The sequence below is a fragment of the Ruditapes philippinarum genome, unplaced genomic scaffold (genome assembly GCF_026571515.1).
Source record: "Ruditapes philippinarum isolate M1 unplaced genomic scaffold, ASM2657151v2 ctg1776_1_1_1_1, whole genome shotgun sequence".
Lineage (NCBI taxonomy): Eukaryota > Metazoa > Mollusca > Bivalvia > Venerida > Veneridae > Ruditapes > Ruditapes philippinarum.
In genome coordinates this window covers 140,715-168,606 of record NW_026861636.1, presented here as the reverse complement: position 1 = coordinate 168,606, position 27,892 = coordinate 140,715, and the positions used below count along the sequence as shown (strand labels likewise).

Sequence of the window (27,892 nt, the reverse complement as noted above, 5' to 3'; positions counted from 1 at the left end):
TCTATATGCTACGATCATGAAAATCACCTTATGTTTCCATCATAATTAGAAACAAGAAACATGGCAATGCCATGAAACCAGGTTTTCAATTATCACCATTGTAGATAAATATGTTGTATTTGAAATACAAATACAAGCAACAAACAATGTAACTATGTGCAATGTAAAACATGAATAATGTAGGAGGAATTGCCACTGAAGAAGTGTTAACTATATATTCTGTATAAAGAAAAAAACAAAGGGCCATAATTAGGTATCACAAAACCCCGACAATATGTGCCAGGGCACTTGATGACAAAGCTTCTGTGAAAGTTTGAACAAAATTCCATTGAGAAATGTAGGACGAGTTCAGCACAGAAGAATTTGTTCACTATATATTGATAATTCTGTATTAGGAGAAAAACAAAGGGCCATAATTAGGTCAAATATTATCCAATCACAAAACCCCAACAATATGCGCCAGGGCACTTGATAACAAAGCTTCTGTGAAAGTTTGGTCAAAATCCGTTGAGAAATGTAGGAGAAGTTGCGCACGATAGAAATTGTTCACTATATATTCTGTAAAAGGAAAAAAAACAAAGGGCCATAATTAGGTCAAATATTATCCAATCACAAAACCCTGACAATATGCGCCAGGGCACTTGATGACAAAGCTTCTGTGAAAGTTTGAACAAAATCTGTTGAGAATTGTAGAGGGAGTTCAGCACAGAAGAAATTGTTCACTATATATTCTGTATAAGGAAAAAAAACAAAGGGCAATAATTAGGTCAAATATTATCCAATCGCAAAAACCCGACAATATGCGCCAGTGCACTTGGTGACAAAGGTTCTGTAAAAGTTTTGGTCAAAATCCGTGAAGAAATGTAGGAGGAGATGCGCACAAGAAGAAATTGTTCACTATAAATTCTGTATAAGGAAAAAAAACAAAAGGCCGTAATTAGGTCAAATATTATCCAATTCAAAAACCCTGACAATATGCCCCAGGGCACTTGATGACAAAGCTTCTGTGAAAGTTTGGTCAAAATCCGTTGAGAAATGTAGGAGGAGTTGCGCACAGAAGAAATTGTTCACTATATATTCTATATAAGGAAAAAAAACAAAGGGCCATAATTAGGTCAAATATTATCCAATCGCAAAACCCCGACAATATGCGCCAGGGCACTTGATGACAAAGCTTCTGTGAAAGTTTGGTCAAAATCCGTTGAGAAATTTAGAAGGAGTTGCGCACAGAAGAAATTGTTTACGCCCGCCCACCCGCCCTTTCCGCCCGCCGCCGCCGACATACTCAATCTAATAACCAGTTTTGAACAAAGGTTCTGTGAAAGTTTGGTCAAAATCCGTGAAGAAATGTAGGAGGAGATGCGCACAGAAGAAATTGTTCACTATAAATTCTGTGAAAAAAAAAAAAAGGCCGTAATTAGGTCAAATATTATCCAATCCAAAAACCCTGACAATATGCGCCAGGGCAACTTGATGACAAAGCTTCTGTGAAAGTTTGGTCAAAATCCGTTGAGAAATTTAGAAGGAGTTGCGCACAGAAGATATTGTTCACTATAAATCTGTATAAGGAAAAAAAAAAAAAAGGCCGTAATTAGGTCAAATATTATCCAATCCAAAAACCCTGACAATATGCGCCAGGGCACTTGATGACAAAGCTTCTGTGAAAGTTTGGTCAAAATCCGTTGAGAAATTTAGAAGGAGTTGCGCACAGAAGAAATTGTTTACGCCCGCCCGCCCGTTCCGCCCGCCCGCCGACATACCTCAATCTAATAACCAGTTTTTTCCTTCGGAAAACCTGGTTAATCAATAAAACTACGGTAGTAGTTTTAAATTTACTATGGCAGATCTTGCATATTTATTTCTAATTTCTATTGGCCTCCTAATGTGATGGAGCAAGAGAATAACGAAAGTTCAACCAGTTAGTGGACTAATATTTTATGTTAATAACTTTTAACATCTGCTCAAATTTTTAACTCGCTATACCTTACATGTAATGGAAATATCCTACTTAAGTATATAAGAATTGATTTTAATTTGATAGTGTTGGAAGCTATAAGCTTATAGAAGCACTCTTAAATTCATTCCTGGAACCAACCAGAACAAAGCAATAAATATAAAGATCTTTGCTGGCACTTGCCCATGACAGGGTTTGATCCCATATGAACAGGAAATTTAGATTTCTAATGATATATGCTAACCACTCAGCAACGCAGCTCTGATGATACCACTCATATTCTGCTTTGTCCTTGCTTTATGCAAAGCTTTAACAAAATCGTCCTTGCATTAAAACATGATACTTATTTCTAAGAAAATAGCAGAAATGTTTTCATCTTAAAACATTAAATTGACAAAATTTTACCAATTTTAAAGATACATCAGACATAAAGTGCCTAATTAAGGCAGACATTTCCAAATTGCTTGAATGAGATTCCAATTAAGCTTTAAATTCAATTTTGAATAACATTTATAGAGGAAATGTGCTTAAACAGAACCTAACTTAATCTAAATTTAGGTTCAAACTCATGCAGCAGTTCTTGTAAAAGATACAAGTAAACATTGCATACTAAACTTTTTTCATTTAAAGCTACAATCATCCAGATGAGGACTTTAAAGGACTGATTGTGCAGTATTTATCACCATATTTCTACTGCATTACTAATACAGTAAGGGCTATTTTGCCTATTTTCACCTGTTTTTGGTAATTTAAATGGATTACAATGTGAAAACTCTTTTCTTTGTTCACTTCACAACATTTTACTTCAAAATTTAATACATTTTAAAAAATTTCATGAAAACTAACATGAACCTGGAGGTATGCTGCTTTAAAATACAGCAATAACAGCTTATCAAAATTCATCCATTATATGATATCATAAATATGGATTGCAAATTGTGAATTATGATTTCATGGCATTTCAGACAGATAAATCAAATACATAATCATTAGGAATAATGGGATCTTCTACTTAACCTATTGACAAGTCTACCATTTGTATTAGACATTCATTTTCCTTTTTTTTTCACGCCCATTAAATCTCTTTTACAAAAGCTTTCTCAATCTGAATTCCATCATATTATGAATATCTCTTAAATCTTCAGACAGTAACATCTAATATGCATATCATTTAAATGAAAATATCAATTTCTTATCTTTAGAGATTTTGCTAAATGAGTTTTATGTGCAATTTGAGATGAAGATTTCAATTTGCTTGTCTATGTACAAATCTTATAAAATAAAAGGCTTACGATAAAAATAGCATCATTGCAAGAGTACAACTTGTTAAGTGGCTAAACCACGTGACAAATAATGTACTGGACAAAAATGTAATAAGTAACCTTGATTCGATTATGGCAAGCTTTTTGTGAATATTTTTTCAATAGTGTGAGATCCAGGATGGATCACACAAACCCATGCATGGACAGTTTTTTATTCAGCTTCTACGGTTTTTTGCTTAGTCTTTCTGATTTATGAACCAAAATCTCAGACAACTGCAAAATACTTGGGAAAAATCTTGGTTTCCATAAACATCATCTGATTAGAGCTTTTCAATCACTATATTGTAAGTGTTACAAAATTTTCTTTCTGGAAAATCTAAATCATTCTGGTACATCATTATGATACAATATTAACACTTCTTACACTTTTCCTTATGAAAATGACCTTTACGAAATTATTACCTTGTGTTAGTACTGATGATCTTGCATAAATTCTTTCAGTTGAGCTGATTGCTTTTTACCAATCAAAGTTTTTGTAGTAATTTACATTGATGCAACCAGCTAAGACTGAATGTGAACTATTCACATGCAAAGGTTAAAATAATTACCTGATTCATTTGAAATTCCTTTTCTTTGATGAAACAGTAGCATCTTAGTATAAGACTATATACAGACATTAAGTAGATCTAGCAACCACTGAGCACAAGTTGTCAAGTTGTTAGTATTTGCATCAAACCCTAGACTGCTAAATTTGTTAAACTGCCTTGCCTGGCAGTGTATTCTCAGTTAAAGGGATATCAGTAACAAAATACTGAAATAATTTAATATCCAAATTAAGCAAAAGGTGCAGACAGACTACAAGAAAAGTCTGGTGACTGTCTAAAGTCTAAATTTCTGACCTAGGACAATCACTACGGCCACGTTCTATAAAAGTCAGAATGTTTTTATACTCATAAAAGCCTGGTAGACAATTATTGTGTGATATAAGATCTACCTTATCCTTCAGAGACTCCATGAAGCCTGCTGTGGTTCCTGTACAATGTACCAGGCAAATACCCAACACTCTCTTTGGCTGTGTCATCTGAAATATATATAGAAATACATGTACAAACTATAGAAATACATACTTCAAAGCAAATCAGATTTAAAGCTTGCCTTGTAATTGGCTTTAAATTTAACCCTTAAAGGGACTCCATTGAGGTATATTTCATGTACCATTTGATGACAGTCTGCACCAATAACTTGTGTGCAAATTTCCAGATCATTTCCTCTCCACTTTTTCCATAAACATCATTTTTAATGTGCAAAAAAATTCACCAAAAATTAAAATTCTGTTAAAAATCATACTCAATAATGAAATTAAATTAATGTCCAAGTTTATTTCTTCATTATCTTTTGCAGTTTTTTTCAATTTTAAGTGCTTAATCACTTGATATATGTAAAAAAAATTAGCGTTGATGTTTTTTAGACTTTTTGACCTAAGTGGGGCTCCTTTAAATGAGTGGATTAATTTCATAAAATAGTCATGATTAGAACTTTTCACAACTAGCTTGCAGTATTTCATTAACAAAATATTAAAATTTAGCAGTTTAGTACTTGGAGACATTTTACACTTGACAAATGTGCAAGCTGGTAGGTTGCATAGCCATGTTAAAACCACCATCAAAGCTGAAAGGGTAAATTTTATGAAAAATATTGGAAAACAGGAGATCCCTTTGAAGTTATAAAAGTAACAAAATTATATGAAAATTTCAGACTCGGTTTGATAAAGTCTATTTTTGAGAGAAAATGTAAAAAGGTAACAATTCTCATGCCCACTAGCAGCGGCAAGCAGTATTCAATGTTCAACACAAAATATGCTGTAAAAAATGATCACTATGGACTAGAAAAGTATAACAAACTGAAATTTCTCAACTTTAATGAGAAGTTGAAGAATATTTTTAGTCCCACCTGATCCTTCCAACAATGTTAATTGGTAACAATGGTAACATGTGACCACATTTAGGACAGTAATCATCTTACTTTATAATTTTACACAAAAAAAAATAAATAAATAAACTTTACAAAACAACTACCTGGCATAACCATTAAATTTTCTTGTGCAATTTGTGTTAATTGGTTTTCAGACATATGAAATTAGATTTAATTGAGGAAATGATGTCCCTATGTAGCCATTAGGTGTAGTTATTAACATTTATCTAATAGAGACAGATGGCATAATTCTCAGATATTGTCTGGAGTATAATCTATAGCTCTAACTCCTGTTGACAAAGCAATTAAATTTTTCTGGTTACAAATGATATTTAAAGGGGAAGTAAAAATTACATGAGGTAGTAATTTTACAGTTTTAAGTTTAGCAATTTTATGAAGAGCATTATTCTGTTTTATGAAGACTAAGAATACCTCGGAGATTATAACAGAAAATTTGTACTAATATTTTAACAATCTCTCTACAAAACATAAAATGGATGAAAGAAAACAACATATCACTTTAAAATGTTCATATTTTAACATTGTTGCTTCGAATGGAGAGTGTCCACTTTTCAATCATCTGGATATACATACTTTAATTATACTATGCAATTCTTTTACCGGGTTTATTTTTGGTACAATGTCATAGTAGAGGACATCATAGGCATCTGAGATCCTGGGAAAGGGACCCAGCATTGTTTCTTGTGGGAAAATAAACAAAGATTCTGTTGCTAATAACTTTGGTAAGTTTTTCCCTTCAAATTTAAAACAATATTTTACACAAGTTCTTTTAAATTGAAAGCTCAAAAAGACGGGTCTATCTAATACAAGACTTAATTCAACACCATCATTTAATTTTGTTCTAAATTCTATGGGAAATTTCAAAAGACTGATCAAACTGGGGGGAAAAGAGGCTAGTTCGGTTGGGGAAGCAGCCTTATATCCGACCTCCACAAAGAAGGGGGTTTTTTTTGGCCCTGGTAATGGTAGAGGACAATATAGGAATCTGTGATCCTGGAAACATGGGACCCGGGATTGTACCAGATATATATGTAGGGATGTAAATAAACAAAGAAGTCTCTGAAGTTCTGCTATATAACTTGTCTCACTTTTCTTTTTCCCCTTCAATTCATTTGTTTAAACATATTTATTTTTTGATTGCAAAACAAGTTCTTGCAACTTAAATTGTAACCAGTCCTGGTGTCATATGAAGAAACGTGGTCTATCTGATTAGTGCCCAACACATGATCTCTGGGTTGAAAGGCAGACAACCACTAGGCCCCTTAAATTCATTCAGTAGCAAAAATGTAGTAAGTATCCTCTAAAACTTTACTAAAACTTGTATTGGTTTAATTGTTTAAAGAAAATCTCCTATATCATCAAATAGAACAAGATTAATGTATGTATTTTCTTTTTTGAAAGATTCATAATTATATTGACTTCATTTTCAACGTGAATTGCCCTTTATTCATGAACATGCAGAAATATGTTTTGTGAAGAAGAATGGTTTATGAGCATTCCCATTAGTGAAGAACATCATTAATTTTATTTTCTGTCTCCCTTTCTGATCAACACAGCATTATGTATGCTAACTGGAAGCCTTTAAAAACATTGATTGTTGTAATTTGAGATTATAATGTGAAGCTACTCCTTGTAATGTTAAAACTTTTTATTCAGAGAAGGAAGCATCACGTCTTGTTTCTAATACATGGTAAGTGGTTAGTTATGCAAGTTCTCCTAGTGTAATTGCGCTTGATGCATTTTTCTACCACTTGCAGGCAAAAAAATCACTATCCTACAGTCTGTATGCAAAGATATTTCTAACAAAATGGAAGAAGAGAAAACTGGCGTTTAATTTATTCAGGAAAGGAATTGACATTTATAATCACTTGATTATGATAATATATTATCTGTAAATTATCTGTTACACAAATTAAATTTGAACACTTGAACAGTTACACCACGCTAATGAATAAGTTCTGTACTTCCCTAACCTAACCCTTGTATGGCAATATTATGCAAAAGACAATATGACCTTGTCTGCCTTATTTTCTGCATTAAATTAAACAAAAACAAAAAAACATTTCCAAAATGATTTTTTTTAAATTTAAACAGAAAGATCCCGCAAAAATTTAAAATTTTTTGGCTTGCTTCATTCTTTTCTGAAAAACAGGTAGCTTTCACAAATAAATTTAAAAACCGATTTGATTATCATCAGTTGAAAATTTTTTGCGGATTTTTTTTATAAAAAAACTTGAATTAAAAACGAAAATTTAGAAAATTAAAAAACTTTTAATTTAAAGTTTAATATTGATAAAATTTCCCAAAGTTAATTTTTGATATAGTTTGGGAATACCTTAAAAAACCCCAAAAGTAAATTTTCCCACCTTTTAGACTTTTTCATTAAACGGGGGAAACCCATTTATTAAATTTAAATTTTTGGGGTCCAAGGTTAAAACCCGTTTTTAAAGGGGTTTCCCTGATAAAAAAACACGGTCTAATTAAAGATCTGAAGGTAGAATTTCATAATGTTTTATTGCATTTCAATAAAATGATCTAATTTGTTTCTAAATCACTTAAATGATTAAAACAAATATCATATACTAGTTATGTATGAAAAAAATGTTAAAAAGTGTGCAAACTATCTATAATTATATGTAGCATTATAAAGTGATTTTTTTGTGTTTGGTTTTTTTGTTTGTTTGGTTTTATGGCGCATGAGCACAATTTAGGTCAAATGGCGCTGAAACTGGAAAGATGAATTTGGCTAACCTCGGGTGTTACAAACTTAAAGCAACACCAGAAGTCAAACCCACCTCACCTGCTGGAGCTAAAAGATGCAGACACTCCAGTAGTTCCAACCCATATAGTTGTCTTACTTTCACTAGAAGCCATGAAAAAAATTAAGACCCTTGGTATGTCATAAACTTGAAGCCTCGCCATGAACAAAACACAACTTTAGTTGGCGTTTTGAGACCAAAAAGCCATGGATCAAGACCAGCATTCTCAATCCACGCATCCTTGATCAGGAATGCCATCTTGTCGCTTACCAAACCCTACTACAAGTAAGAGAAACTAATAGTCTCTATATCTAGCAAATGGATCCCTGATCAAAACTGCCGGGGAAATGCGCCAGGCTGATCTGAAAATCCATGCTGGGTCTGACAACGCACTATGTTTGGTTTTGTTCCATGATGTGGGCTCCCATTTGTTTATTTCGTTTCCTGTGTAACCACTAAAGAACTCTCGACTTCGTTCGCTGAAATGACCAGTATAATGGGGTGGCTGTGTACCTAATTTTAGTGTATTTTTGTCACCTTGTGACATCATTATTTGAAACAAGAGCTGTCCGTAAGACAGCGCGCTCGACTTTTTTATTGCTTGCCAATAAAAAAAGTTTTTGCAGTAAAAGGCAATACAAGAATCTCTGTATTTTTAAAGTGAACAATGGCCATGAGCATTAAGATATTTAGTGAAGAATTATTTTACTGAATTGTGTGATACCCTTGAACACTGCAGCAAAGTTTGAAATGTTTAAGTCAAAAGAGGGCTGGTAAGAAAGAAAAAAAAAAAAAACTGAGTTGAGCCTTAAATAAATTTAATAGTATTAAACCCACTTGAGAGAATAAGGTATTTTTACGTCACTCAGAACACCTTGGTAAATGACATAATAACATAATTTTTCAAGAAATCTATGCCAAGGAAGCAGTATATTTTTGTACAATCAGCATAAATATATAGATTTGACTTTGTATGTGAAAGTATTATATTTACCTTATAATACAAGTAATAGATAAATTTTATCAAGCTTTTTTAGATGTTGTCAGTTGGTCACAAGTGGATCTCTTTCACACAGCAATGTTTATATGACATAATTTATGGGTAAAGTGAACAAGTGGATAGGAATGAATTTTTTTAGATTTTTTAAGTTTTTTAGTGCTTGTCTATAATACAAAACATTGACAGTTAAGGGCCATAATTCAAATAAAATCTTTGACAGAATTACCTTCTCCTGGACATGTTTGGGAATCATGATTGTAAACAAGTATTCCAACTTTCAAATTAATATCTCAAACAGTTCAGTCAAAAAGTGGACTGGTACTAAAAACTTAACCAAGATTCTAAGTCGATAAAAAGGCCTTAATTTTTTAAAACAAATCCTTGACAGAGTTACCTTCTTTTGCGTACAGATGGGGGTAATGATGTGAAATAGCATTAAAAGTTTCAAAGCAATATCTCAAAGGGTTAAGGCAATAAGTGGATTTTACCCATATTCAATGTATTTTTCTAAGTCAAAAAGGGGCATAATTCTGTCAAAAACCTTGACAGAGTTATGTCCTCTTGTCTGTTGATGAAGGTCGTGATGGTAAACAAGTATGGTCAGTTTCAAAGCAATACCTCCAATGGTTTTGAAATAAAGTGAGGTGGTACAAAAAAACTTAACCAAGCTCCAATACACTTTCTAAGTCAAAAAAGGGCCATAATTCTGTCAAAAACCTTGACAGAGTTATGTACTCTTGTCTGTAGATGGAGGTTATGATGGTGAACAAGTATGGTAAGTTTCAAAGCCATACTTGTAATACTTCTGAAATAAAGTGGGGTGGTACGAAAAACTTAACCAAGGTGTGACGCCGACGCCGACGCCGACGCCGACGCCGGGGCGAGTAGGATAGCTCCCCTTTTCATAGAAAAGTCGAGCTAAAAAAGCAATATGGCAGCTCCAATCTATATTAATCTGGGTTCAAAATCCTTAAACATAACTTTATAAAAGCAAGAATGCACTGGGATTTGATTTTATCTTGTGTATATGTTTCTTAAAATTGAAATCATTCTTTTTTAAATACTGGATTTTTTTTCCATCGATCTAGGTAAATCTAAAAATACAAAAAATAAAAAATCATAACAAAAATAGGAAAACGTCTCATAAAATATTCATTTGATAATCAATACTAATGCTGAGTATAAAAAGGCAAGGAAAATTTCAGGCCAATGACCCCATAAAAAATATACTGTAATTACCAAAAAGCAGGCCAATAGTTCTTGACTATTTGGTTTTAACATATTAACATGTGTAAAAATATACCAGTTTGCAAGCAGTTTTGGCAATTTTAACCTATTGACCCTTTCAGTGATACTCCAGTAAAAAAAAAAAAAAATGCCAAACTCAATAGCTAATTATACACAAACCTGATGCAGATGATTTTAGTTAAACCTTAACAACAAAAATCTAAACATGTAAAGAAATAGTAAGATACTGTATGGAATTGTTTAATTTTATTTCATTTGCTTGGAAATGTTTCAATTTATTTTACCATATAGTAAATGGATATAAAGTAAAAGGTGGATATAAAATAAAAGGTGAAAATTCATTTTTGAATCTGTCTTTTTGAATTGAAAGAAGGAATGATGACAGTATCCAACCATGTGTCACTTGTACCTTTAAACTGATTCCAAGTGTTAAACAGTTTAATCATTCAATGATTTCTCAAATTTTATTTATTTCATAGCACATTATGTTCCTGCAATTTATATTTTAGTTTTATTATTCTGCAAAAATCACAAGTTAGGACTTGGTTTACATCAAAATCAAAATGTAGAACTTTTAAAACGTTTTGTCTCTGAGGTAATTATTAGTAATTAGCAGAGTGTTCTTAATACCTTTTATGGCAATCTGGATTAAGTCTGCAACTACTTTCATCTCATGCTAATGCAAGCAATACTCTATATTTAGCCTCCATGAAATTTATCTGAACACAACAAGAGGGGAGAGGTCGCGTGGCTTCGTTTAAATATCAATTTTCAAATATTTAATTCAATATTTTCATAAAAAATTGGCAAGTTAAGTCAGTATGTTTCAGTATTTCAGTGACATACCTTTCAAATAATTGTAAGACTGTGTACCATATTGTTTTTCTCAAGTAAATTTGAATTTTTCAATATATTTTATACCATATTGGCTGAAACAAGCTGTCACAAAAAAAAAGTTAATCTACCTATTTGTTGGGATGTATACTTACAGCAAACCTAGCAATAATGTTGGCACCAGCTCCTTCTCCGAGGCCCACCACATTCTTCACACTGAAATCATCCAAATCAATTGTTTTTTACTATCAAATAAAATACAGTTAAATACAATATTAAGCCCTTTTAATTTAAATATCATATATAGCTTGCAAGTTCTTATAAAATATATGTTGATACAGAATCTATTTTGTTAAGACAGTGCTTAAATTTCTCACAGTCACTTGGGGTTTGGAGCTCAAAACGCCTTTAAAATCCAAATAAAATGGGTCAAAGACAGAAAAGGCCGGGTTGCATTTGTACACCAAATATCATGAGGCTGTGATGTTACGAAAAAAAATTTCAATTGACCCATTTATGTCGAAAATTTAATTCAGAAGGTAAACAGGAAGTGGTTTAGCTACACACCTAAAATCGAATCCCACAGTATGGGACCATGTGTCAATGCTGTATGCCAAAAATCAAGAGGCTGTGATTAGTAGTTTCTGAGAAAAATGTTACGAAAATTTCCTACCAGTGACCATTAATGTGAACAGGAAGTGGATGGAAGTGAACATTTTTATCTTGTGTATTATTATAGATGTTGAAAAATAAATTTTTTTCAAAACTGCTTATACTAAGTTTTTTTGATATATATGATCAGTACATGTGCTGGGATTGACAAAATTTAACATGCATTTTATTTGGATTTTAAAGGCGTTTTGAGCTCCAAACCCCAAGTGTCTGTGAAATTTCTATGAAAAAAGTTGTTTTAAACATAAATGTGAAACAAGTTCTTTCATCCTATATAATCTTTTTATAAGTTTGCTTCCTAATCTAACAAGTTCTAGTGTTACATGAGAACACATGGTTGTTACCCAGGAAAGGCTTAGATTTTTGATTTCTGAATTGAAAGACACCATCAGACCACTGATTCTCAATGTAATGCAATGGAGTCATGACCTAAATAAATCTTCTTAAACGGAGCCTTGTATCTACTTTTAGAGAAAGATATGGAAACAAGAAGACTATTTAAGCATCATTTTAAGACAAGGGTTGTTTTTCTTTTTTAATTATACCTCCTTTTTTTATATATCACCGTAACCTACTATTGGGAGATCAAACTACAGGATAAATATCAGCAAAGTAACATGACTCAAATCTGTCTAAATGTCTCATCGTCCAAGTTTCCAATACACTAATACAACACTACAGCAGAATGCCTCATAAAATATCACCACACTTCATGACATTCAATGACAGGACATTGTCAGACATTTTATCATAAATCACATATACAATACAATGTAATGCTAAATATAGCTCATCTATGGAACAATATTCTTGATAGATTTTTGCGGAAGCTGTTTTTTACCACTCTGGGAATAAGCAATAATCTTAGGTTATAACCTGAGATTCTAATTATGATGATTTACTACTGATTTACTACGAAGTGTTTAACAATCACTCTTGCTGCAATGTATTTTTTCTGCTTGATATTACTGGCAAGCTTACACTGGGCACCATTGTATCAAATGTATAGATCTTTGAAAACATTAAGCTCACATTATATCAATAGCTTATTCTCGCATGAAAAGAATACAAGATAATTCAAATAAATTTTGTTATATCATCTATTCTAAATGTAGCTATGCACTTCCTTACCTTAAGAAAAAACAGACTTGTACTCTTAAATTAAAGTATAATGTTCTGTAAAGTTCTGTATACTTAGGAAAATTTTGAGCTCTATAGATCAGGTGATAATCTAATTACTTCCACAGTGTAATATTAAGATGTTGTTTACTTACTCTAATTGATCTAATACACACACTAGGTCTTCACCAAGGCTCTGCATACTTGGGAACGTATAACTGAAAAACAGCAAAAATAACAATGTTTACATGATACTGAAAATTTAGTATAAATTCTGTATAAAAAAATTGTTTACATAATATTGAAACTAGAAATGTGTCATCATGCCACGGATGCCCCCGCATGCAGCCAAAATTTCAGATGTTATAATATTTAGTTCCAAATTTGTTTGCACAAATAATTTTTTTCATTTTAAGTTCAAAGCCCTTAAAACTTTTCAATGTTAACACAAACCATTTTCATACAATGTTCAAGGCACTGAAATTATTCAGTCTAAACCTTTTGAAAATAGCATATTTCATATTTGTAGCAAAATAATGGCTACATACATTTCAGTGCTGAAACTGAAAGTTCAAAATTTTTACAACATTCAAGAAAGATAAGTTTGTCCAAAATCATTGAACCACGACCAAATTCAAACTTAAACTGCTTATTCCTAAGATGTATCTATATTATTTTCAAAGTGAAAGGGACATAACTCTGCCAAAAAGTCATCGAACCATGACCAAATTCAAACTTGACCTGCCCATTCCTTTGACATATCCATATGTCAAATTTGAGTAGTTGGGTAGATAATGAACAGAAACAGTAAATTTCATAATATTTTCAAAGTGAAAGGGGCATTACTCTGCCAAAAATCATTGAACCATGACCAAATTCAAACTTGGCCTGGGCATTCCAAAAATATATCCATATGTCAAATTTGAGTTGAATGTGTTGTACCATTGGGGAGATAATAAACAGAAACTGAAAATTTCATATTATTTTCAAAGTGAAAGGGGCATAACCCTGCCAAAAATCATTGAACCATAACCAACTTTGATCTTGACCTGCGCATTCCTGTGACGTATCCATATGTCAAGTTTGAGTTAAAAGTGTTGTACCATTGGGGAGATAATGACCGGAAACTGAAAATTTCATATTATTTCCAAAGTGAAAGGGGCATAACTCTGCCAAAAATCATTGAACCATGACCAAATTCGAACTTGACCTGTATTTTCTCATGACATATCCATATGTCAAATTTGAGTTGAATGTGTTGTACTGTTGGGGAGATAATGAACGGAAACTGAAAATTTCATATTATTTTCAAAGTAAAAGGGGCATAACTCTGCCAAAAATCATCGAACCATGACCACATTCTAACTTGACCTGTATTTTCTCATGACATATCCATATGTCAAGTTTGAGTTGAATGTGTTGTACCATTGGGGAGATAATGAACGGAAACTGAAAATTTCATATTATTTTAAAGTAAAAGGGGCATAACTCTGCCAAAAATCATCAAACCATGACCAAATTCGAACTTGACCTGTATTTTCTCACGACATATCCATATGTCAAATTCGAGTTGAATGTGTGCAACTGTTACTAAGATAATGAACGGAAACTGATGATGACGGAATGACAGAATGACGGAATGACGGAAGGACGGAATGACGGAAGGACGGAATGACGGAAGGACGGAATGACGGAAGGACGGAACAGGGTAACACTATATGCCCCGGCCATTACATGGCGGGGGCATAAAAATAATAATTTCACAATATTGCAAAAACAATCATTTATATTTACAAAGAAACCAATTCAGACTCCTGGTTATACAATACATGTATCAACCCTGATTTTGTTTTAGGTAAGGTTTTACGTCACACAAACACAATATAGGTCATATGACAATTTTTAGCTTTACTGGTGGAGTATTTCATGCATAAACGGGTATATGAGTAGATCCACTGACATTCCATAAGCTAGCTGGATAGCTTCCTCACATGAAAGAATCTAAAGTCCCTGTCAGGATTCGAACCCACAGCGGTTAGGGGCAAGTGGTTTAAAGACAACAATCTTTACCACTTGGCCACGGCCCCACCCAGGAGTGTGTTAATAATATCTCTTTTAAAATGGAAACCTTTCAATAGATGTGCAATAATTATGTATATTTTCTGTACTATAAATGTAAACATGAACTATTAACTTATTCAAATAGAACTTGTAAAAACAAAACAAAATTAATGCTAAATGACATTAATTCTTGTTTCTGGAATAAAACATTGTATTTATTAGTATTCCTAGTTTCATGCAATCCTTAAACTATTCAAATTGCTGATACATGTATCTGGAAAAGAAATAGTGGTTCCTTTCATGCAATTTTTTTTTTCTACCTGTTATAAATATCATCAGCTTCATATCCTATATACAAACAGTTAATAGGCATGTTAGTTAGCACCCTTGCATGTATTAGACAATACTTATATTGCTTTACTAATCAAGTTCTGTTTACAATGTGAGCTAAGTATAAAGTTATGCTTGATATATAGGTAGACAGTTGTAAAACACTGTTCTTTCTAATATTATCATTGTTAACTTTTTTATTTGCTTTTTTTTAGCTTTGTTTGGATTTTATGTCGCACCATCACATAATAGGTCATAATTATGGAGACTTTCCAGCTTTACTAGTGGAGGAATACCTCAGCTGCCCCTCTATATATTATTTCAGGTACAAACGGGTACCTCAGTAGCACCTTAGACTTTCTATAAGCTTGCTGGATAGCCTTCTCACATGTAAAATCAGACGATGCTCGCATGGCTCAAATCGGTGTGAGGCAAGTGGTTTGAAGTAAATGACCTTACCAACACAGACACTCTTCTCATTGTTAACTAAATATTCAAAGAAATCAAAATAGATAAATCAAAACTTTGAAGAATGCCCAAGAAGCAAAATTGAAAATGTTGCTTGTGTAGTTCTATTGAGCCTGTGTATGGACGGTAGCAACAAACTGCAATCTACTTCCTCTAGCACTGGCTATAGCCAAATTTCAGATATGAAAATGACGACATATTATGCAAGAATTGTGCAATAATTAATCCCTGAAATTAACTGCCAAAATGAGCAACACCTTAAGAAAATGGACTAATATATTTAATAGTATATTAATATGAAAGACAATATATTTTAACCTGCATTTCTTTTATTACTATTCAAGATCATAATCCTGAGAACGACAACATTGCAACAGTATTGGGAAGTGACTTTTTTTTTGTTGTTAATAATTATTCGATAACACATATAAAACTTGCTGTTTTTAATTTTCAGCATACCTGAAACATATATATACTGTTCAATCTACCAGTGTCATATAAATACTTAAAAGAAGCAGGTACTGATTCTAACATTTTCTATGAAGTTATAAGTGCTGCCTTGGTGCACCATTCATAAAATCAGCCTAACATCATAAAAAGTGGCTCAGTGCTTATTTCATAATTATATAACAAGTAGCTTGGCAAATTTCTCAGGTATACCGAATATCAAAAGACAATATTAATGTTAAATATAAACTAGAGGATGCTTTTGTAAAAAAGCGCATGTCTCCCCCACTGCTGAGAATAACTGTGAATGGAAACAGGAATGGAAATGGAGATAAAAGAACAGAGTATATAAAACCAGACAACTGATATATCACTGATATATCAATAATAGTTAAATGTCCTCACTGATAAGAACTCTAGTTATCATCCGGAAATGAGAAAATGACCAATGGTCACTGTGACCTTAACCTTTGACCTACTGACCCCATAAACAAGAGGGATCATTTGATTAATAAGACCAATCATCCTATGAAGTTTGAGGGTTGTAGGTCAAAAGGAACTCTAGTGATCATCCGGAAATGAGAAATTGACCAACGGTCACTGTGACCTTGACCTTTGACCTACTGACCCCAAAAACAATAGGGATCATCTGCTCTATAAGACCAATCATCCTATGAAGTTTGAGGGCTGTAGGTCAAAAGGAACTCTAGTTATCATCCGGAAACGAGAAATTGACCAACGGTCACTGTGACCTTGACCTTTGACCTACTGACCCCAAAAACAATAGGGATCATCTGCTCTATAAGACCAATCATCCTATGAAGTTTGAGGGCTGTAGGTCAAAAGGAACTCTAGTTATCATCCGGAAACGAGAAATTGACCAACGGTCACTGTGACCTTGACCTTTGAACTACTGACCCCAAAAACAATAGGGATCATCTGCTCAATAAGACCAATCATCCTATGAAGTTTGAGGTCTGTAGGTCTAAAGGAACTCTAGTTATCATCCGGAAACGAGAAATTGACCAACGGTCAGTGTGACCTTGACCTTTGACCTACTGACCCCAAAAACAATAGGGATCATCAGCTCTATAAGACCAATCATCCTATGAAGTTTGAGGGCTGTAGGTCAAAAGGAACTCTAGTTATCATCCGGAAACGAGAAATTGACCAACGGTCACTGTGACCTTGACCTTTGAACTACTGACCCCAAAAACAATAGGGATCATCTGCTCAATAAGACCATTCATCCTATGAAGTTTGAGAGCTGTAGGTCAAAAGGAACTCTAGTTATCGTCCGGAAACGAAGAATGGACGGACGGACGGACTGACGGACGGACGGACTGACAGACGGACGGACTGACGGACGGACGGACTGACGGACGGACAGGGCAAAAACAATATGTCTCCCCCCGAGGTGGGGGAGACATAATTATTGTATTAGTAAATATTGACGAAAGAGAGTAGTCTGCCTTATGGTAGAAAGGTTGTCATTCTCACAAATGACCCTGAAAAGCAAACATTGGCCAGCAAATGTTTTGAATATTTTTTCAGTCGTATTTGTTACAAATTCTGTGTTATTATTGCACAATTCCTGTATTATTTTCAAATTCCTTCGTTACAGATATTTGTTTGTTTTTGACCCCAGAAACAACACATTGTTGGTCAACTCTAAGCAGTTTATCCAGTCAACTGGCTTTCCTGGATAACAACCCAGTAATTGTCGATTTCTCCATAAATAATCACCTACTAATTAAACATTATTTCTAAATGACCTGTGGGTGCAAAATGACCATAAGACCCAATATCCCTTATCAAATGTCATGGGAGAAATTTGGCCTCACCCACGGATCAAACACTAGTAACCCCTGGATTACAAATATGGCATAGTCAATATTGATAGGGGTACACAATGCGAATATTTGTAAATAAAACTACCTGTAAAATACAACAACCATGGTTTAAAAATGTAACAATAGTCAAAAATCAAAGACATCACTGTCTATCGCTATTAGTCATAAAAAAAAACAACTGCTTATCCAACAGAAACTTTGCCGCTTATTTTCCCAAGTCTCCAATCAATATGTCAGCTACTGTGACGAATAATTGACATCAGGAAAAAAATCAAAAATGCATTAACATCACAAGAAATATTTTAAAAAATAGGCCCAGATTAAACACAATAAAATCTAATAAGACATTGTTCTTCCCTTAAAAAAAATTTTGAAATAAACCCGAACTATTCCTAAAAAACTGGTGCGTATGAAAATTTTTTCATAGGGCTTAAAAAGGCAGGCAAATTTTTTCATATCAATTGTATTAAAAGTGTTGTTTTGAAAAAGGAGGTAAAATTTTTGGTGGCTTAACTTTAAAACCCTAAAGTTTTCATAAAAAAATTTTAAAGTAATATTGAATTCCCAAAAAGAGACTTTATGGGGTTTTGAAATAAATTTTCAAATCAAAAAAAAAAACTTTTTGGAAAACTTGTTGACCCCTTTCTTAGGTTATTAATTAAAAAATGTTGTTTCAAACCCACAAATAAATATAAAATGTATTTTGACATATTTCTTTGAATTTGCTATTCACCATGAGTCAGCACTTTAATCAAATGATATCATTGGCAACAACAACTGAATCAGTATCATGGAAATTTGGTGGACTAGACATGCTATGAGATTTTATTCTATATTTTCTTACATCAAACTGACTGTGATAAACATCAGATTAAACTCACAACACCAAAACTATATCATTACAACAATTGCTGTTGTTTTCAAAATTTTTACTTTATCAATTAACTAATTCATAATTAGCATTATCATGCCAACATCAATATAAGGTATTCCATCCATCAAAGTTATCCTTAAAATTCATTGACCTATCTACTATTTATAAACACTTGTTCCTTCATTAGAACTTTGTTATGTATGTAAAGTATAAGATTAACTGTCATTTTTACAAAATTTTACCAACACAGTAAAGGTTATTTGGATGTACAAAGACCTCAATGTTCCTCTCAATAAGAACCACTGAATTGCTTATAATATGAAACAGTACACAGTCCCTGTCTAGATTCCAAACCACAGCCAACATTTTTTTTGGTGTTCTTTTATTGGATTTTAGGTTGCACAAACACAGTATATGTCATATGGCGACTATCAAGCTTTACTGGTGAAGACCTCAAGTGCCCCTCTGTGCATTATTTCAGACACAAAGAGGCATCTGTCAATAAGTAAAACCACAGATGTTCTGTAAGCTAGCTGGATAGCTTCCTCACATGAAAGAAACCAAAGTCCCTGTCTAAATTCAAATCCACAGCAGTGATTGACAAGTAGTTTAAAGACAACAACCTTCATCACTCGGCCACGGACACCCCTGTACGATAGCTGGATGATGTCACCAACATGATGATGGATGAATGACCTTAAAGGAAAACACTGCCAAAATGCAATGACAACCATATTCCAACATGTGTGAGCTGGATCTATTAACTCAGGACAAGTAAATATTGTTTCATGACAAAATTAATGTTCTTCAATACAAGCATACAACAATTCAAAATACACATGAAAAAGTGCATTTGCAAATTAAATTTCAAAGATCTCCAAATACATTATAAGTATTAAAGTGAATTGGTCTATACTATAGTGTCTATAATACTATAATTAATTATGTTGATAGCATAAAGTATCATATATGACTTAACATACATGAAATATGGATGCTGTTGGTTAGTATTAAATACATGATCTGATATGGCATATAAGTATATAGCAGATAATAAAGTGTTCTAGAGCAAAATACAATTTCTCATCATAATTATATACACATAGTCCATACTAAATCACTTAATAATTATAATCTAGAAATATTTCACATTAGGAATATCCAAATTACTAGTATACATTTCTAATGTGTTTATCAATACTTTAAAAAATATGCCCATTGTAGACCAATCCACTTTAAAATTATAGAAAAAAAATCTTGTAAAAGCAATTTGGTTAAATCATTGGCACAATTTATATTCCTATTGCAATTTGACAAAATGTATGTGGCTGACAAGAAACAACAGAATTTTGAGAGTTGGGTGGGTGAAGTCTCTGTTAAAAACAACTGTGTAACTACATAACTTAAAATTAAGTTAGTTCTTTGTGACAAAACAACTTACAAATACCTCAACTTAAACTGATAATAAATAAGTAATGTTTACTAAACAACATCATCTTCCTTCTTTTTTTTTAGCATGAACAGAACAGAACGTGAACACTTGTTATGCATATTTACTATACCTGTGTGGCGTAGAGCTCTCCCTGCAAATAAAACTAAATTCTTGCAAAAGGGAACATTCAAATATTTTTTCTAAATAATGGCAAAAGGGAATATTTCAATAAATTTGCTGAATACTTGCAAATGGGCATATTTTTCTAACATAGATGAACAAAAGTGCACAGGGCACATGTTAAACTATTAAAGATACTGAAAATATAGATAAGTACAGATTTATCAACAGACAATATACAAAATTTTTATTTTTGCACAAATTGAAGATAAACAAGGAACATCGCAATGCGATGCAACCAGGTTTTCAGCAAAATATTTCACAGAAGCTTTGTCATGAAGGGGCATTTGTTTTTAATTGAACTTTTAGGAGGAATTATGGCTTTTTTAATATTCCTCAAACAAAAATGATTGAGAAATTTTATGTTGTCTATTCGCCTTTTTTCCCCAAATATTTTAGAAAGGTAAACAGTACTTTATTTTTGCTTAATTTTTGCATTTTTGCGTCTCTTGTCATTTTCTTTTGTCAACAATATTGGCGTGTGGTGTTTTGTGCGATATCAAGAAAAGTATGTTCACAATTTTAAAAAAATACTTGAATGATGTCTTGGAAGAAACATGGGAATTTAGTGAGCGCCAGGGCACTTGATGACAAAGCTTCAACGAAAGTTTGGTCAAAATCCATTGAGAAATGTAGGAGAAGTTACGCACTGTAGAAATTGTTCACTATATATTCTGTATAAGGAAACTAGAACTCCGCGAGTCGGATGTGTCGCCTTGTGAACAATGTAGTTTAGGGGAAATGGCCAGGACAAAAATGAAATATGAAAAATAAAAAAGGACAATAACTAAAAAAATAATAAGTGCAGAGCAGCAGTTTCTGTACAGTGCACTTCTTATCAATAAGATCTATCATTCTATGATGTTTCAAGTTCATAGCTTTCATACTTGAGGAGAAATGACCATGAGGACAAAAATAAAGTAAGAAAATCAACAAAGGGCAATAACTCAAAAATAAGAAATGCAGAGTATCAGTTCTTATGCACTGCACTTCTTTTTAATGAGATCTATCATCCTATGAAGTTTCAAGTCCATAACTTTTATACTTTCGGAGAAATGGCCTGGACAAAAATTAAGTATGAAAATTAACAAAGGGCCATAACTCAAAAATTAAGAAATGCAGAGTACCGATTCTTGTGCACTGCACTTCTTAATAATGAGATCTATCATCCTATGAAGTTTCAAGTCCATAGCTTTTATACTTAAGGAGAAATGGCCCGGACAAAATTAAAGTATGAAAATAAACAAAGGGCAATAACTCAAAAAATAAGAAATGCATAGTACCAGTTCTTGTGCACTGCACTTCTTCTTAATGAGACCTATTATCCTATGAAGTTTCAAGTCCATGGCTTTTATACATTAGGAGAAATGGCCCGAACAAAAATAAAGTATGAAAATTTACAAAGGGCAATAACTCAAAAATAAGGAAGTGCAGAGTACTGGTTCTTGTGCACTGCACTTCTTAATAATGAGATCTATCATCCTATGAAGTTTCAAGTCCATAGCTTTTTTAGTTGAAGAGAAATGGCCCGGACAAAATTAAAGTATGAAAATTAACAAAGGGCAATAACTCAAAAAATAAGAACTGAAGAGTACCGGTCCTTGTGCACTGCACTTCGGGTTATTGAAAGAAGCATGCATACCAAGTTCGAAGTCAATCAGACTTATAGTGCCTGAGTTATGCTCCGGACAAGCTTTAGGGGATGCCGACAATGACACAGACGCCGCCGACACCGCCGACAAAAGTAACCCCTATATGTCACCTTTTCAAGGCGACACAAAAATATACAAAGGGCCATAATTCGGTCAAATATTATCCAATCACAAAACCCCGACAATATGTGCCAGGCACTTGATAGCAAAGCTTCTAAGAAAGTTTGGTCAAAATCTGTTGAGAAATGTAGGAGGAGTTGAGCACAGAAGAAATTGTTCTCTATATATTCTGTATAAGGAAAAAATATACAAAGGGCCATAATTTGGTCAAATATTATCCAATCACAAAACCCCGACAATATGTGCCAGGCACTTGATAACAAAGCTTCTAAGAAAGTTTGGTCAAAATCCGTTGAGAAATGTAAGAGGAGTTGCGCACAGAAGAAATTGTTCACTATATATTCTATATAAGGAAAAAAAACAAAGGGCCATAATTAGGTCAAATATATACCAATTGCAAAACCCTGGCAATATGTGACAGGGCACTTGATGACAAAGCTTCTGAGAAAGTTTGGTCAAAATCCGTTGAGAAATGTAGGAGGAGTTGCGCACAGAAGAAATTGTTCACTATATATTTTATATAAGGAAAAAAAACAAAGGGCCATAATTAGGTCAAATATTATCTAATCGCAAAACCCAGACAATATGCGCCAGGGCACTTGATGACAAAGCTTCTGTGAAAGTTTGGTCAAAATCCGTTGAGAAATGTAGGAGGAGTTGCGCACAGAAGAAATTGTTTACGCCCGCCCGTCCGCCCATCCGCCCGCCCGCCCTCCCGCCGACATACCTCAATCTAATAACCAGTTTTTTCCTTCGGAAAACCTGGTTAAAAACATCACAAACAAATATATTTTTTAGTGTTCATAGAGTTTCTAAAGTATAAACATTCAACATACACCTGATAATAGCCAGTATATCATCAGAAATGGCATCAACATTTTCAACATCATTAGTAACATTATGTATATTTGAATAAAAATTAAAAGGCAAATTCTATGCCTCAGATTAATCAATAATCTTTTAATTCTTAAGAAAAGTCTGATATGTGTTTTATAATATTTTGATAATTACTTTAGATTGTCTTAGATGTTAAGCAACGTCTTAGATGTTAAACAAAGGCAGAAAGTAGTGTTGAATGTGCAGTAATGTGTTGTAAAAGTAGGAAATGTAAACAAAGAGTATTTGATTTCCATATAAAATGGGAACTTTATGCTTATACCAATTGCCAAAGAGCAAAAGAAGCAACAGATAGTTAATCTATATATCCAATGAGTTTGTGTTTTTAAACTGTAAAAAGATACCAAAATATAAAAAGATTTTGAAAAATAAAAAATGATAGCATTTCATTGGCTTTAACAAATTTATAACAGGGACCTAGCTAATGTAACATTGCAACAACCTTTAAGAACTTATTGCCTTTTTTATTAAGTAAAACATAGCACTTATTTATCTTTAAATCTGTGAAAAATCTCTGAACCTGATTCAATCTGATATAAAAAATGTAACTTAATCTTAACTAAATAACCTTGCTACAATGAAAATTGATTTATTGATTAAGGATGCTATGAGTGAGCAAGTATCAATTTCTGTAACAAGAGAACAATCAAATGAACCAAATAAACAATCTAAATATGTGTCTGCATCTATCAGCATTAACCCTTGCCAGCGTGAAATTTACAGTCATGCTATAAACACATAAATGTTGTTTTTTTTCTGGTAATTCAGAGTAATAAAAATCTTTCAGTTTTCCAACAAATTCATAGAGCAAGGCATCCAGGACATTTGCTCCCATCTTACAAACATTTTTAGTTTGGAACAGACAGATCTGCTGCTATTTGCATCAGAAAAAGATCCTGTCAATGCTAGGATTCGAACTTTCAACAACTCACTTCTAGGCGAAAGTAACAACAATTAATATAAACCACTGAGCTAATAAATCAATTCCCTGATGAAATTTGTCAGAGCCTGTACTACAGTACTTAACTACATAACAACTGACACATACTATGTTCTACAACAGAAGAAAAATTTCACTCCATCTGTCAGCAGATACCAAAAGACTTGCTGCATCATATACAAAATAAGATACATCAAAGACCAGACTTTAATCACAATATTTGCTTGTCTGGTGGGAATTGTTTACTTAGAAAGTTCTGGCAATCTCTTCAAATTATCATCTCAGTCATTTAGCTACAGTCATGTTTGACTTTCAATTAGAACCCTCTCATATAATTTACTGTGATTTTGGTTTGAATGGATCATATTGGATTTATCTATTAAATTTGTTAGTGTGTGTAAATTCCATTACAAGGGGACATTCTTTGAAATTGTATAGAAATTAGCCTAAATATCAGATAATCTGCAGTGAATTAAACAAATTGTTTAAAGATTAAACAATGCTTCTTTATCCAAGTTTCTAATTTGGGAAATTTTGCAAGCCACTTGATGTAACTGATTGTGAAATACTATGTTTTTATCTTTTCCCAACTGATTTCATAGAAAGTTACATTCCCAGCTTTGAATAGTGAAAAGGCATTGATATTTGATTAAAGCAATAGAATACCATATAACAATGTACAATCAGATCTGATCTGATCTGAAACAGCACAGATGTGCAGGCTGCTCTGAAATTCGGTTATCACAGCAACATCCATCATAATGTTCACAATTATATATAATGTAAACATGCTCATAAATGGCTATGTAACACCATTTTAAAACAAATAACTTCAATACTATTATAATTATTTTTGGGGGAAGTGCCCGGACGGGGAGGGGGGTTTACACCACACCAACACAGTATAATGGTCATATAGCGACTTTCTAGCTTTACTGGTGAAACAAGACCTCCAGTTTCTCTTTTAATTTAGAATAATGATCCTGCACGAACATTTATCTTAAATTAAGAAAATTACCATAATTAAGGTCCTGCTTTAATAACTGCATAACCTCCCCTTGATGTTTACCTTTTTGAGTAATATATAGTACAAGTAGATTGTTTCTTTACCTAAAATGTACTATCTTAATTGTTTATCGTTGTGCATGGTGTTTCTATATTCATATATACTCAATTGCGCATTAACATTTTCCTTATGTCAGAGTGTCTTAAGCTGACAGATGAGAACATCTATCTTTCTGATTTAGACGCTTTAATTATTTGTTGTTGGTTTGTTTCTACCTTTTATGACAAGTGACTTCTTTACACCTATGTTGTAGGTCAAAAATTGATTTCACTTTTGTTTGTAAAGAAATGGCGGCAGTTGTATATAAATATTTACTTCAACAGTGTTTTTTCACCTTATATGACTGAGGTCTATAAAAGGCCTCTTCCTAATGAAAACTTTCTTTAAAATCATACAGTTTTCCCAAAAATCTGAACTTACACCAGCTATTTGCAATTTCAGCAATATTTTTATATTAAGTAAGAAAAAGCCCTTTACATGTCACATTTTTTCTGTGTATAAGGCTCACATTTTTTTCTGTGTAAGGAAGGAATAATTACAATTATCTTGTATATATACATGTTTTACCTGCCAGTAATACATTGTAGTAAGTAAAAAATTACTGCGTAAAAGAAGAACCTGACGACACATACCGTAAATGTTAATTCATACATTCTTCACTTTATACCAAAAGGTATAAAAGTCAAGAAAATAATGATATGTTAACCCTAGCGAAAAAATTACAAACCCAAACAATGTGACCCACTATCTAAAACAAAACCTTAAGGAATTAATATTATCCAGTTTTTAAAGAGCAAATCGGCATTACATAATAGCATGTTTCATTACAATTTCCATTTCTTCATGTACATGTTCATTAAATTTCTTCTAATCCTCATTTAAACATAGTAAAATATTCAACTGTCATAAAGATGAGAGTAATTACAGTCTCCTTATACATTAATTACAGTTCATGAATAACTTGTCACAAAATGTACAAGTATGCACTTATAATGATGAAGCTTTCTCTTTTCATGAACATTTATGTAGTTTCATTTATGTACATGAAGTTTCATGGCTAGGCTAACAAATTGTGTCTTTATAAATATTTTTAATCTTTTGCACTGTTAAAACATAACCAAGTTCATTTCATAAACTTTATTAACATATTCCAACTGCTTTTTGTAACCCTTTCAGGGGAATAAAACTTGGGACCATGGAGAGTGGAAAATTGTGTTGCAAAGGGAAAAAGGAGAAATATACAAACAGATTTAAATAGTTTTTGTTGTTATTTTTCATGTTAATTGTCATGCAATACCATTATCTTTTCTAACTTCATAGCCCCCATCTTTGTCCCACATAATTATAAAATAGATTTAAAAAAAAATATTTTGTTTTTGCTTTGTTTTGTTTTTTGATATTTTTTTTTGTTTTTTTCAGAATTATGGGAAAAAATTAGTTTAAGGGGCTAAATTTTTTGGGAAACCAAAATTTGGAAACAAAAAACACTTTTTTCCCAAGAATAAAACTTGAGAAAGTTTAAGGGGTTTTAACCAATGGGGATTCTCTGCCTATACTTAATTGTAAATATCGTCAAAGAAATTAAGGGAAAAAAGAAAATTTTTTAAACCCAAAATTTTGTTTTTTAACATAAATTAAATTAATAGGCTACAAAAAACATTACAAGGTGATTAAGGGAAAGGAAAAATTTTTCCCAATTTTTTCTCTGTTGGAATAAAAACATTGTTTAAAGTTAAAATTTTTGAACAAAATATAAACACTGGACAAAACTTTTAAAGTTTTTTAAACATCTTAAAAATATTCCTTTTATTAATTATAATGTCACAATGTAAGGTAACCTAAGGTTTAATTGTAGTATATATTTATCCAACTGTGAAAACTGCATTTTCATCAGGTGAGAAAACTCATGGATATTGCGAGTTTTGGTTATAGCAATGCCCCGACATTACTATTTAGTAATGAATTTTAAGCCATTTTACCATTGGAAAAAAAGTTAAAAGCATAATAATTTTATTAGAATAATTCCTATCAATATAACATTTATTATCACCTAAAGTGGCTGACTGGTAATGCAAGGTGAACTGGTGGTTTAAGCATCAATGTTTCAACCCGGGGATCAGGGGTTCAAGCCTTACTGGGTTAACAACCCTCCTATAAAACCAGTACTTGTTAGATTTCAATTATTATTTGATGAGTATTTTGTCACTTTAGTGAAATAATGAGTTAACTCCTTAATATATATTTCAATAAGAGTTAATCGGTTACTGCATTAAGATGACAGTATTATTCACATTCTGCCGACAAAAATTCAAAATCAATATCAAAAAGTGTACTTTAATGCTTAAAATGGGGGAACTTTATCTCATAACAAAAAGGACCAAAATTTAACTAGTAAAATTGTTTTGGGGTGGCATGAATCATTTTTTTTTAAAAACCCCTTAACTGAGATTTAAAAAAATTAGATACTTATAAAGGGTTAATTATTTTTTTAATTTTATGCGGGCCTTATTATGACGATTTAATTTTTTCAAAATTTAAAAAATTTGGGTTACATAAAAATTCAGATTCAAAAAAAATTACATAAATCCCAAAAAGGGTTAAACGTTGTTAAAAAATTTTACATAAAAGTTACACGAAAGATGTTGAAAATAAAAAAAAAATCTTTTTTTTAAAACAATTTAAAGGATTTTAAAAGAGCACATTATCAATTCTTTAATTTTTGCTGTGTTTAA

At 32.4% G+C, this 27,892-nt stretch overlaps 1 protein-coding gene across 3 annotated transcripts in view; it reads right to left on the bottom strand.

Annotated features, from left to right (window-relative positions):
- Positions 1-27,892, bottom strand: part of LOC132716370 (uncharacterized protein ZK1073.1-like) — a 63,529-nt gene that overhangs the window by 33,306 nt on the left and 2,331 nt on the right. For 2 of the 3 annotated variants that reach the window (XM_060699632.1, XM_060699633.1), the window contains exons 2-4: positions 12,996-13,058; positions 11,205-11,265; positions 4,211-4,297 (exon numbers count right to left, since the gene is read on the bottom strand). In XM_060699632.1, coding sequence (XP_060555615.1) covers positions 4,211-4,297; positions 11,205-11,265; positions 12,996-13,058 — 211 coding nt within the window. Of the gene's footprint in view, positions 1-4,210; positions 4,298-11,204; positions 11,266-12,995; positions 13,059-20,435; positions 20,471-27,892 lie in introns of those variants that run through there. The other variant, XM_060699634.1, reaches the window with a different exon arrangement.